This window comes from Toxotes jaculatrix, chromosome 9, assembly GCF_017976425.1.
Source record: "Toxotes jaculatrix isolate fToxJac2 chromosome 9, fToxJac2.pri, whole genome shotgun sequence".
Lineage (NCBI taxonomy): Eukaryota > Metazoa > Chordata > Actinopteri > Toxotidae > Toxotes > Toxotes jaculatrix.
The window spans coordinates 7996233-8009955 of record NC_054402.1 but is presented as its reverse complement, the minus strand read 5'-3'; the positions used below and the strand labels follow the sequence as shown (position 1 = coordinate 8009955).

At 39.0% G+C, this 13723-nt stretch overlaps 4 protein-coding genes across 4 annotated transcripts; 1 reads left to right on the top strand and 3 right to left on the bottom strand.

Annotated features, from left to right (window-relative positions):
* Nucleotides 1-332: 332 nt before the first annotated feature.
* rab30 (RAB30, member RAS oncogene family) lies at nucleotides 333-4380 on the bottom strand. Its single transcript, XM_041046602.1, has 5 exons — nucleotides 4257-4380; nucleotides 3009-3107; nucleotides 2836-2919; nucleotides 2549-2732; nucleotides 333-2057 (listed from the first exon to the last, which is right to left on the bottom strand). The coding sequence occupies exons 2-5, from the start codon at nucleotides 3099-3101 to the stop codon at nucleotides 1807-1809; spliced, it is 612 nt and encodes a 203-aa protein (XP_040902536.1). The 5' UTR covers nucleotides 3102-3107; nucleotides 4257-4380; the 3' UTR covers nucleotides 333-1806.
* Nucleotides 4381-5279: 899 nt separating this feature from the next.
* ndufc2 (NADH:ubiquinone oxidoreductase subunit C2) lies at nucleotides 5280-6923 on the top strand. Its single transcript, XM_041046603.1, has 3 exons — nucleotides 5280-5519; nucleotides 6096-6239; nucleotides 6727-6923. The coding sequence occupies exons 1-3, from the start codon at nucleotides 5381-5383 to the stop codon at nucleotides 6774-6776; spliced, it is 333 nt and encodes a 110-aa protein (XP_040902537.1). The 5' UTR covers nucleotides 5280-5380; the 3' UTR covers nucleotides 6777-6923.
* Nucleotides 6924-7130: 207 nt separating this feature from the next.
* Nucleotides 7131-7752, bottom strand: LOC121187598 (thyroid hormone responsive). Its single transcript, XM_041046915.1, has one exon. It carries the CDS (start codon nucleotides 7694-7696, stop codon nucleotides 7271-7273), a length of 426 nt encoding a protein of 141 aa, XP_040902849.1. The 5' UTR covers nucleotides 7697-7752; the 3' UTR covers nucleotides 7131-7270.
* A 1957-nt stretch (nucleotides 7753-9709) lies between these two features.
* On the bottom strand, nucleotides 9710-11722 carry guca1c (guanylate cyclase activator 1C). The gene is made up of 4 exons (XM_041046749.1): nucleotides 11456-11722; nucleotides 10754-10903; nucleotides 10095-10182; nucleotides 9710-9846 (listed from the first exon to the last, which is right to left on the bottom strand). Exons 1-4 carry the CDS (start codon nucleotides 11648-11650, stop codon nucleotides 9710-9712), a joined length of 570 nt encoding a protein of 189 aa, XP_040902683.1. The 5' UTR covers nucleotides 11651-11722.
* Nucleotides 11723-13723: the final 2001 nt, after the last annotated feature.

Here is a 13723-nt window from a genome sequence, read left to right as displayed (position 1 = left end):
GCAATGTACGATTTACTACAATAATAATAATAATAATGATGATAATAATAATAATAATAATAATAATAATAATAATAATAATGTATTTACACTGTTTAACATAGAGAGCAACAGTTGTATTTATAATGCCATGATAAAATATAATAGGCCCCCACTAGAGACAGTATATAAACATATTTCCATTATAGTGAACCATAAACAATATTATCAGCATTACAGTTGAAATAATTAAATTCAAACACATCTGCATCTGGGAATAATACACTGTCTAACTCCATTTACATCGGCCAACAGGAATGACATAAGACAAATACGAGACATTTAGTGTAATTATTTAATGTTAATGTACAGAGTAATTTTTTAGGGATTATTTTGTACACATAAAGGAAAAGAAGCACAACATCCCAATAGTGTTTTCCTTTGTATTTCCCATACTGTGTTGACAAGAAGATGAAAGGAATTAACAGTAACTGCTGTTGAGTCTAAGGTAAAAGGCAAAACAAAATGCTTGCCTGGTGTACAAAGGGATTACTGAAAATAAAAAGTATAAAAGCAAAGTGCTGAGATGTACTACAAGTCTGTACAACAAAAAGACAAAATGTTACAATAAAAATAAGTGTGCAGTATATGGCACTGTGCAATACAGTATGTTACAGTTATGGCAAATATATGAAAGATAAAGTTAGACACTACAAATTATGGCAAAACATGCTGGACAATCAAATTTCACAAAAAAAAAAAATGTATGAAATACAAGTCATACGAAACTACATGAACAAACAGCTTCAAACAAATAATAAGTCATACAATTTCATGGCTAGGCAGCAACAACAAAGGCGGAAATATTCACGTCTATGAGTAAAAGTAACAGCTGACAGTCGAAAAAAATGTCAAGTGATTAAACTGTTCAGAACTTCTACTGATGACTGACAATTTCAAAGGCCTTCTTTTCATTTGCTTCACACTAAATCAACTGACTAATCGCAAAGCACTGCAAGTTTACGGAAAAAATAATGGCGTCACAGAATACTGTTTCAATGTAGTATTTATACGTGTGTTTCAATTTATGTTATCTGACATAAAAACATATTTTAGCAGCAAGTAAAAATCTTCTACTGGGAACAAATATTTCACAGTTTGTAATGACAGGTGCAAATCACTACTCAGAAATGAGATTATGAACGTTACTAACATTGTATGCAATATTCAGAGCAGAAGAAACTGTAGTGGGAAATAAATGATTGTGCAACTGATTTCAGGAAAAGTTTGCAACTTTTTTTTGCAACTTGATCAGACTTTGTAATCTCAAAAACATACTGTGTGTAAACATATTGTTACCATTAACTGATAACCTCCAATGATCATGATGCTTTCTGTCAGCTTTGTTGAATCTGTAACAAAATACCTGGGTAGAGCTTTTCACTCACATAATACTGCTGGTGAACCTTGATGTTTAATGTAAATGGAGCCTAAAACCCAAACAGGAAAATTCTGCCATTTCACAATGAAGAGGACAAAATGGAGCCCTATTCAGATTCCTGGATGCATCAGGCAGACACACTTTACATCCTGTTGCACTGAGGATAATGTTCTCCATAATGGCAGCATCTTAAAATGCTTATTCCTGGAAGGCCAAACTAAAGTTGACTAATTCCCTTGTACAGCTTAAAAAAAGGCATGGGACTAGAAATGACGGAACTAAGTGGCTGTATGCCATCTTAGAGGGACGGAGGCATTGGGGCTCAGCCATCTGCCCTCTACAGTCAATGGCTACTGAGTTACCATGGCCAGAATGCTGAGCTCTCTCTAATTGAGGCTGCAGCAGCTCAAGTAACTGATGGTTTTACCCTCGCCGGGCATTGGGGCAGTGTCATTGTTATCCAGCTTGTTCTGCTTGGCCTCTCGAATAAGTTCGCAGGCCAGGTCGAGGAAAAGTTTCTCAACGTTGTCGGACTCTTTAGCTGAGGTCTCCAGATACAGCATGCTCTGAGCCTCAGCGAAGTCTTCGGCCCTCTGTCTGAGAACCTCTCTCTTCTCCGCCAGATCTATTTTATTACCTGCACATACAGACATACAGATTTATCTGTGAACATATGTAACAAGTACAAATGTGGTGTCTTGCATCACAACACAAATTGTCTTTCAGAACAGTGCTGGGTGGGTGTAGATGAGGCAGATGGAAGTGGAGGTGGGTGTATGTGTGTGCATTCATGTGTGGGATGGATGTAAGAAAGGAGAGCGTGTGAGGTTTTTATTCCAGACAAAAATGATTTCTTTCCTGTGAAGTGACAAAGGATTTCATAGAAATCACACAATAAAATGTATGTTAACAAAGAAAAAAATGGCCTTTTTGCAAGTCTTTTCAGAAACTGCCACTGATATCAGCTCAGTAATTCATGCTCATGTTTAAGTGGGCTCAGAAAACCAGGTCAGTTCCAGTAAAATATGATGCTTGTTATTATTCAGATTTCCAACAATGAACAATGAGCATGATGATAAAAGAAGTCCATCTATCAGGTCATTAAAGTTCAAAATAAAGTTCTCTTACCGACTAATATAGTCACCACTTGGTTGTTGGCATACTGCTCAATCTCCCTCAGCCACTCTGGAAGGCACCGGAAGGAGTCCTCACAGGTAATGTCATACGTAAGAATGAGGGCGTTGGCACTGCGGTAGTAACTCTGAGTAATGGAGCGAAATCTCTCCTGTCCAGCTGTGTCCCATATCTGCAGCTGGAACACAGATATTTGAAATGAGTGACTGTTCATCCAAACTATTACAAAACACAAAAGCACATGGTTTTATGTAAAAAAAAGAATTTTAATCTTTGTATACCTTGACCTTCTCCCCTTTGATTTCCACAGTTTTAATCATGAAATCTACCCCAATAGTAGCCCCTTGTCCAGGTGGGAAAAGGCCCTAAAATTAGAATATATTATATATTACATTACGATATAATTTAATATTCTGTAATAACTTCAAATTCATAAGCACAGACAGGTACAAACCTGAGTAAAGCGCCGGACGAGACATGTCTTCCCAACTCCAGCATTTCCTATCAGAACTATTTTGAACAGGTAGTCATAATCTTCCATGCTCATGCTAAACTGTGAAAAAAAATCAAAGGAAAAACAAAACAGAGATGAGTAAATGCATTAAAACCAAATCAGGTTCCTGTGAGTTCCTGTGAGTTAAATATGTTATGGTTTAGCTATTAAATATGTGGGTTTGAGTTCAGATTTTGCCCATTTGCACAAATAGACTGGTTACAACGGGGAAAAAAAAGAAATGTCCATTTTGACATCTAATCACTCAAAGCAAAAGTCTCTTTTCATCAAGTCTCAGTTTAATAAATTGGTATTTATTGTTGCTGTTACACCTCCTTGTCTCTGATACTGATGATAGACACATATTTTATTTTGTCCTTGATGCTACACGTCTTAAACACTGAGCAGCCTGAGAACAGTGACAGTTACACAAAGGAAACGTTTCTATTTCACTTCTCCACCGGATTTATTGATGTGCACAACCTGACATTCCTAATGTTTTTGCTTAGCTGCAGTTTTAAGGGGCCGTGCATCACTTTGGGGGAGGATAATGGAGCAACGGCGGCTCGAAACACTGCTGGAGTGAAAAACCTGCAAAACGCACACAGACGCAGAGCTAATGTAGCTGTGTTTCATAGGTCAGTGGCCACACATTGCACATGTTAAACGAATGTAAACAGGGATAGTAACACACAGTTTCAGTATTATCTGCAGAACCGTTACATCTGCTCCGATACCAGCATTGTGAAAGGGGCCTATATGTGAGAGAAAACTGAGAATCTCATTCCAAAAAAAAAGCATTTATTATAAATCAAACTGTTGCTTGCAAGACGGCATGAATCTTTAAATGCCAACCGTGATACAATGAACCATATTTCAGGGTTTAATTCAGCTGGAATCGCTTGCATAGAAATGAAAAAAAAAAAATTCCCTGTGTCGCATTTCCTTCCTCCCTCTTTTATCCTGTTTTGTAATGCACTGAGGCATGGTAACATTCTGCACAGACTTAATCTGAGTTAACATCACATTTCTTCCTAATAGTGCTCCATTATTTTCTGAGCTGATAGCCATTAGGGCGAAGCTAGCAGCAGTAGCAAGTAGCAGCTACCGTGTGACTCTAGCCATTTTGGCACTATGTGCAGATGCAGGAGGGGGGAAAAAAATCAAAGTCAGCCCTGTCCATCGAGCCTGGAAATAGTTTGCACTTACCAAAAACACGGGGATATCCCCGGACTTTTGACTACTTGGGATGCATAGGTCACCTCATCAAACGGGGAAAGCCACTGCTGGGAAGGGCATAATTCCTGTGGCTGTGTATCCTCAGCAGCCTGTCTGATTGAGGTGGAGGAGGAGGAGAAGGAAGAGGAGGAGGAGGTGGAGGACTGCACTCAATGATGTCATCAGCTCACATGCAAAGTAACTCAGTACATCTACTCAAGTACAGCGCTGTAATGCTGTCCTGAAAGCCTGTGAGTTCACTGTTAAATGTTATAATTCAATTCAAATTCAATTTTTATTCTATAATTAATTGATTTTGCATCTGACCCTCTGTATAACCAGGATTAACTCTGAAGCGATCATGATAAATATATGTACTCATAACTGATAAGCTCATAACTTGTTAAAGAACTTAATCTGTATCAACTGGACCACTTACAATGGAAAACAAAAAACAGAGTTTTAGCATAGAATAAAAAGCGGCATTCTTCAAGTTGAGCGCTTATTATTATTATTATTATTATTATTATTAGTAGTAGTAGTAGCAGTAGTAGTAGTAGTATGAGGGACTCACGGGACTGAGCACACTACATTTAGTTTAGCTAGTAGCATTAGTACTATTCCATGATACAACTGGTTGGAACTGGTTTCCACTGATAATAGTACTACTACGGTGGAAATACTGGCCTTTTATTACCACTGCGAAGTCTTAACTAAAACTTATTTGTTACCGGCACAAGTAACTAACGTTGGTGGTAACGTTAGTAGTGATCCAGTTGCTTACAGCGAGCCTTGTTTACTATAAATATTTCCTTTAACGTATATGGATGTGGTTTGTTGTCTTTTAAGGTAAGATAAAAAAAAAACAAACAAAACAATGTAATGTAACTGAACAGCAATCATCTTTATCGCTTAATGTAAAGTTTAGTCCTCTGACGTTGGTTGCTTGGAAACAGAGCAGGCGGAACTGTAGATTTTCAAATGTTTTACCCGGAGGTCTGATCTCGGTTGCACATCATGCCCTTGACTTCCTACGAGAGGTGATAGCTAGGAAGTAGGAGCAGGCAGCTGGGAGGTCACCAAAAAAATCTGAATTAACGGGAGATTTTCTCGCCATGGGCATCATACCAGACGAGGGAAAGTGTCTCCCTCCTCCGGGAATCGTCAACAGGAACTCGGTGTGGCTCGCCGGTGTGGGCTGGTGCTCCGCGATGCTGCACAATGCTATAAACCACAGGCCGCCGCTAAAAGCAGGTTAGCACACACTATCATGTTTACGGTGCTTCAACATTTGATCAGAAAGCATCAGCAGCCTGCCCTGATATGGGGCATTTAGTGAAGCATGAGCACGTTGTGTCGCAGCAGAGCAGCAAGTTGCCGTGACAGTTTGTTATGTTGTGACAGCTGAATATATGGTTCTCCATTTTTATCTACTTTGAGATACAGTTCATATATAGGATCTTATCAGTTTTTATAAACCCATCCAACTAGACTACTAAACAACTTGTGTTAGACCTTTTGTATTTGCATACTTAATCTGATATAGGCTACTTGTGTTTTGTTTATTTCTTTATTCTAGAGTTGAGTTGTCGTTAATTTATTTACTTCGTTTCAGTGCCAGGTAGCATTAGTTAAAAAAGGACCTAAGTTAAACTTTTTGAAACTTGTTCCTCCTTATTTTTGACGGAATAAGGTGCAAGCCAGTGGTTCATCATAAGCACGGCACCATGAAAGCTTTTATTTGTGCTTTCAACACAAAGTTCATGTTATAGTATTGTCATGTTGTGTACCTTACCATACTCCTAATCTGTCTTTTTTTTTTTTTTTTAGGTGTTCACCGACAAGTCCTGCTGGCGACAATTGGCTGGTTCATCGGCTACCACATTACAAAATATGAAAATTACACTAATGCCAGACTTGATCGAGATATGAGGGAGTACATTAGACTCCACCCAGAGGAATTTCCAGAAAAGGGTAAGTAAATTTTCTTTCTTTCTACTGCTTATATGTGGTAGTGTCTCATATTTTGCTTCATATTTGGGTGCGGCTGGTGTACCCCACATTTAAAGTCTGAAAGGTTCAGTGATTGATCCACTTCATCCATCATCTGTCTGAGCAATAAAGCAAATTACATCAGAGATCATACTTTGATGAACATTTGAAGCATAATACATAGGTGCCAGGTGGATTTACATTCAGAGCATAGGAACAGTTGTTCAAAGATGGTAGCGCAGTACTTTTATATATTTCACCATTCCACCACAATAGCAGTCATATGATGATGACAAACCAGTATCTTTAGACACAATCAACATCAGGATATAAAACTGGTTTGTGCCATAATTTCAGTAGTGTTTAAAGTGCAGTAGGACATGCAGTAGGAAAACCGGAACACACAATATGGTGGATCATGAACGTGTGTAATCATATGGTTTCTTCTTCTTCTGTTTTTCATCACCAGAAAAAAAGACCTTTGCAGAGATCATCGAGCCTTTCCATCCTGTGCGTTAAGTGTTGGCGGCTGGTGACATGGAAGAGGGAGGGAGAGAGAAAACCTTTGCAGACTATCATCTGTCTTCAGAAGTCTTTTTGGGAAATCTTTCTGTCATATGTTGTGTGAAATATAGTTATGTAAATAAAAAAAATACACAAATTAAACATCTTCTCACTGAAATTTTCCTGATTAGTAAAAACACTAAGCATAATCCTCTGGAAGATTGTGTGTTTGGACATAAATCATTCCTAGCTTTCCTCATGATCATTTAATCAATCAATGTTTTGCTATATGCTCACACCATAGTTTCCAATAGGCTATTACAGTCAGCAGATGAAGATAGAAAGTTTTGGCAATGCATGTTTATTTCATATTTATTAAGTTAGAAGCACAGGGTCAACAAATGTAAACAGTTCAGACATTTGGGACGTTCAAGTGACTTTGTCACATATACCACACATTTACAACCACCTGATTGTTTGTGTGATGTCCACACATCTTGCACTGTTTACTAATTTGCAGCTCCAATTATGTCCATATATTTCCCAGTGAGGTTCTGAGTCTTCTTGGTGAGCTCACTCATCACAGAAAACAGTCCTTTCAGGTGGAAGCGAAAGAGGGCTTCAGGATCTGTGTCCAAGAGAGGCTCCAGGGTCTTGCTGAGCACTGTGCTGTTCTTGGTCTTGGGGTCATCCAGGGGAACCAGGCCACTCTCCACTGTGTTTCTTATGGCTTTGAGCATCAGGTAGTTTCCATACAGGTCTCTGCATCTGCATGACTCCTCTGCTGCTTCACTGTCCCACACCTCGTCAGAGGGCACATCTCGCAGGAGGCTCGGCAGGAGGATGGTCTGCTCCATGTCACTGACAGCCGAACTGTATCGTCTCAGAGCTAAGAGAAGGCTGTTTCTGTTAAATTTGGCCTCGACAGACTGCATGGTTCCAGTTGGATGTGGTCAGCTGCGCCTGTACTGTGGTGGAGGACAGAAGGAAGCGCTGTGCAGTGTAAAGCTATGAGAGCAGATTGGTACTTCGGTGTGTTTATATGATGAGCGGAGGTGGGTTGATCAGTTACATAATGGCATCGTCCGATACTTTTAGGAACACTTTGAGTGCTATGTGGAGTCAAACCCTTATCTTTATTTGATTTACCCAACCTTTGGTGTCTTAGTTCATAATAATGTCTGGGCAGTGTGCACCAAAACGAACCTCTGTCAAATCATTAACCATGCAGTCCTCTAGGTTTGAGTGACCTCAGCATGAAGGGATAACATGGTTCAATTTTGATTTGTTTAAGGTGAAAAATGAGCTGCAGATTGTCAAATTTTGATGCAAAGTAAAGAACCTTACTACCTAACTTACCTACAGAAAATTAGGCTTTGTTATGGTCTTGATATAAGTATGAGGGAAGCCACCACTGGATGAAATGGGTCCAAATATGCCAGGGTGCAAACATTTGTTTTTAGGTGTGATTCCTCTCAAAACTGATCCTATAAGGTTCTTTTGAGTGTGTGTGACAAGCTCTGGTATTTTTTGCACAAATGGAAATGAAAGCTCTGCAGGCAGTCTGTCTCTTGGACTGGTTGACTCCAGACTGGTTCAGAAGAGGAGGCAAACATAGCCCTGTGTACAAAATACCAGTTTGTGTCACTGAAAAATGTAAAGATTATTATTTAGAATGATATCAGGAAGGATTTAAAATATATTTTCATGCGGTGATGTATGGTGTGTTTGTTAGGTTGAAACTGTAGGGATATTCCTGACACCAAAATCAGTTTTCAGACAGAATAGTCTGCTAAAGTGAATGAGTGATGATAGTTACAAAGCCTGTATCCTGTTGACAGTGGTCCACTTAACAGAACAGACTGTCGGATGTATCACCTGAGCAATAAAGCTACAATGAAGAAGGGCACTGAAATACGAGAGTCGCAGAGTTGAGCTGCTGCCATCTGTGTCCATCATCATCATCGACAAAATTTGTCACCAGTGAATCTCTTGAGAATTCTTGTCCTCACTAGATGGAGTCCTCGAGCTCTTTTAGTGGTCGGGTATCTAATCAGTACTTTCATCAGTTATTGACTGACCCTCAAATAATAGGGTTTTTACATGCCAAATGTCATATGGCTTTATGTACTTTATGTATGTGTGTAACTCCTCCCACACACATTTAATATTACCTCCACTATTTGCTACTGTACGATACATAATGTAGTAAATTCTGTTTAATGTAGAAAAAGTGAAACCATACACTCAGGAAAAAATAGTATTGCATCATGGTCCTTCTACTCCAGAATCTGAAGAATCAAACAGTGAACTGTGTGTGAAGAACTGTTTCTTTAGACAAAAAAAAATGTTTTAAAGAAAAAGTGTATTGATTTTTAAGGCAAAAATGAAACCTTATTTGCAGCGAAATATTGCAAAACCTTACATTTCATGTACACAGTGACAGATATTTTGACATTCAGTGACTACATTTGCTTTCAGTTTCAATGCAGTTTGTATGCTCACACAGTTCCGCAAACCAAGATGCCCATTCAGCATTTCCAGCTCAGTAAGCTCTTAACAACATAAATCGAAGGGATTTATCCACCTTGCTTTGAGCCATTTACTTGAAGCATGATGGATATTTGAAAACAGTTGGGTCTGTCTTCACTGAGACTCTCCAAACACATAATCTGTTAAAGTCTTTTAAACTTTAACAAGACTGAAGGGCCATTGTAGAAGAAATGTTAGAGCACAAGCAGAAGGAAGAAGGAAATTCCCTTCACCCCTTGGCCAGCTTACAGAAAGGTCATATCTGTGAGGGGTTGCTCGGTCACTTCACTCTGTCTGAGATGGGGCTTAGCTCTTCATCAAGAAACATACACTCTTTCCTCAACACCGCTGCATTCTGAAAATCCGCCAAAAAACATCCTGGATTCTCCACATAATCCAGGCTGTTGATACCCAGTTCAGTTCACAGCTTTCTTCTGCTGACCTCGGATAATGATTTCCAGGACATTGGTAAGATCCATCATCTTGCTGAGCATATCCATGATATCAGGATGCTCCCTTGCCCCACTGATGAACTCCTCCAGCGTCAGCTCACCTGAGGACATATGCAGCAGTAAAGATGAACAACCTGTTGGTCATTCCAGGTACACAGTGATCCGAATGTCTGTTTAAACATTTCGTCCTGTTTATGTGATATTTCACTCTGAAAATCAGGAGCCTCTGGACATTACTGGATTATTATTTGCAGCTGAAACCACATTCTGGGGATTTAAGTGATAAACTGTTCCTGTGTTGAGGGTTGCAAAATCATATATTATGGATTGATAATACAAAACTTGATACCTTCTCCATTGACATCGATTTTCTCATATATGAGATTTACAATCTCCTCTGGGGGCACATCGTAGCTCCTGGTGATGTCTTGAATTGCCTGACAGAAGAGTAAACACAGTTAAATGTTAGTTAAATAGATATATACAAAGGCCTAATAATTTAATGTGATGCTGTTCCTGCTTCCATTCAGCTGCTTAATAGTGGGACTAACCGAGAGATTGAACCTTGTGTTAAAATACTGCATACTGGTACAACTACATCTACAACTGATATTACAGCACCTACTACTGCTACCATAACCATGGCACTTAGTAGCCTGAGCAGCATTTCAGATTGAAGAGCAATCTACTGTAAGTGGATCATGATTTTCTTTGACTGGTGAAAAGTTACAAAGTGAAAAAATGTCATTTAATCTGTAGCGTGACTGTAATCTGTATGAGTTCTTCAAACAGAGTGAATTAGGTTATAGACAGGGCCATATTTAGAACTGGGATTAGATAAGAAGCCCCCTGGATTAGGTGTCATGTCTAGTTCATGGCCAGATAAACCCATTTCTCTTCCTTCGCAAACTGAACAGCTAAGCTTTGCGATTCAGGGAACTGTGAACTCCCGAGTTCCTTAGATATTTGAAACTCTATTTATGAAACACCCAAAGAAAATATACTGACCTTAAATATAGTTTCTAGTTCCTCCTTGTCAATTTTCCCATTTCCGTCTTGATCGAAAAGTTTGAAGTACCACTTTAGCTTCTGGTTTATTTCTCCTTTCAGTAACAAACTTATTGCTGCTATGTATTCAACAAAGTCTATGTAGCCATCCTGAAAAAAAAAACACATAAAAGACACAGTTAGGGAAAGGACTGTATGTTAAAGTTATTATTTATATTCATTTTTTAAAATCAGAATTGTGTGATTTAGCACATTATCATTCTATGCAAGGGCTATGGGGGCAATGTAACTCTGAGGAAACTGCCACAGATAGTTATAGGTATTGTAACTCATGTACTTCTAATGTATATGTATGACCTTTAAGCTTTGTGAGTGAGTCCAGGACGCACACAGCAGAGCAGAGTTTAACCTCAGTTGATCCCTCTTAAAATATCAGAAATCTCCACAATCTCTGATCACTCCTTTTAAAATGTTACACTCTTCATGTAACCACTTAAAACCAACTTTGTTTGGTTTTAAAAATCAGAGACTAAAGCACTGATCTGATTTCTTCAACAAGGCGCATGCAATGGGAATTCACCAAGCAACTGTCTCTTCAGTTGTCTGAGAAACTGTTGGTGTTGTTAACATTTTTTTAGGGAATCACACAGTCTGTTTTTTCGTGGGCAGAGAAGATGAAATGTGTTTCAGGTGTTTTCTTACCCCATCCATGTCAAAGGTGAAGAAGACCTGGTCCACATAGCTGCTGGCCTCCTCTGTCATACCGTTCATTTCAAGCATTGTCTTGAGCTCAAAGAGAGTGATGAGCCCTGAGGGGGACTCCTTCATGAATTTGGTGTACCAGTAATGCATGTCTTCCTCCAGTATGTCATCCAGGTTTGAGCCGTGGGCACCCATTATTCCTCCAGAGGTGGGAGTTTTGTCCAGAATCCTGCAGAGCGCTGGAGGTGCGGCTGATGCGACAGAGGACAGTGTTCATACAGAGCACTGACAGCACTGAGGTCTGGCTGAAGACTCATGCAACGACCACCTTAATCTTTAAGTCTTGGGACAGCCAAAAGGAGAGATAACCCTTTAATGGGATAACTGCAGAAGTCTTCCTAGAAGCTCAGGACATTTCATGCTCGATAACTGAAGAGGGGTTAGGTGCTAATATGCAGAGTTCAGACTCTACTATACAAAGGAAGTTCCCTCAGGTCTGACCTCTTGTTTCTTAGATAAATACTTGATGACCTTTGCCTTGATGGTCTACATCAGCCATAGAGCTGAAGTTGCATTTATTGCTATATTACTACTGAAATGTGGAAATATTTCTGCTCCAGTATTTATTTGCTATTTTCATTTTCTGTTTCTGTTGTTTTTACAATTTTTACATTGCCCCTCATTATTATCAAATAATTACTTTTCATTGTCATAACTAGCACTTATTTTGCACTCTCACCTTCATGATCGCATTTCTTTTTGCACACAAATAAATCATCTAAGTTTGCTCACTTGGCTGTGTGCCCTCTCAGAGGTTATCACACACCCTGAGATTCCTCTGGAATTACCCAAGGAAATTCCTACCTAAGTATCCTCTTTACAAACATGTACAGCCTAAAGGATATTTCTGGCCTACAAAACCACATTAAGGCTCTTGTGAAATATTACATAAGTTATTATTATCTATGATAAATATAGTCACTCATATTACAGTACCTATACATAAACAGGTGAAACATGTAAATCTATGTACTTTTTTTTCAAAAGGTAATAATTTTGATAAGTCTATTATTTCTATGTCTCTGTTTTTAAAAGATGACAAATACTTTTCAGAGACGCAAAGAATAAAAGCTAAAGAAAAATGTAAAGGAGCAACAATATTATCATTTTGTGGCTTAATATGACTTTATTTGACTTTTTAAATAATGCTAACAGGCTAACAAGAGTGTAAAGGCTGCCGCTCGTGCTCAGGTCAGACTCTCAATGGGCTTATAGAACTGATGTTGCAGCAGAGTGCATTGCACTGTACTTACTGGGGCTTTGTGCTGGTTTGCACACTGCCACTGAACAATATATTTGGGACAATACTAGGACATACTATTCAATGGATGCATGATCCAACAGTCCTCTTAAGGTTTCATGTCCAGTGATACCACTCTTGGATTTTATTTGATTCAGTTTAATTTGCTGCTGTATGTGCCTCAGTGTAAAGCACAATAAGTTGAAATTGTTAAAAGTTACTTTGCCTTTTCTTCCCTATCATTGTGAAGAATTAAACGGTTTTCAGCACTCGCCACAACCAGGTCAAAGTAACTGAAGGATCTTCTGTGTGATATCAACATGCAGGTGGGTGAGGGCTTCATTTTTCTCTTAGTGACAAGCAAAGAAGCTTGTTATTATGCTTAGAGAGCTCTCTACCACTTTTCTATTAATGATAAGAAATAAAAACTGGTTGTGTTGACATGGAATTAGCAGGAGGATAAAACATATTAAGAATACAGTATATGATCATTAGTCAAATAAGTCTGAGTCTGTGAGAATACAGAAAACTTGTGAACACTATCATCTCACAGTGGATAAATACATGTTTGACCAACAATGCTGACCCATGACTGACCCAAGTATGGCTCTGCATGAGTAATCTCAGAGGATCATGGGTATGACAGGGGCTTGAGGGTAGTGAGTGCTACCCTCAAACCAACCAGGCTATCACAACTCAGAGTGCTTATTATAGTAAATCTGGCTTTAGATGATTAGCGATTCTCAAAATAGGATTGAGAAGATGGGCCACCGGTAACTGTAGCAGCACAGGCAGCTAGCACAGGCAGCTAGTATCTACCAGTCTAGCAGGTATACACAACCAGGATCCATGCGGTTGCCGTGTGCCATGGCACATGATCTCAAATTGCTGACAACAGATTAGGAGAAAAGTTTAATGAAACAGAGATAGACACCTGCAGAAAATACCCTCTCTAACCCTAAATATAG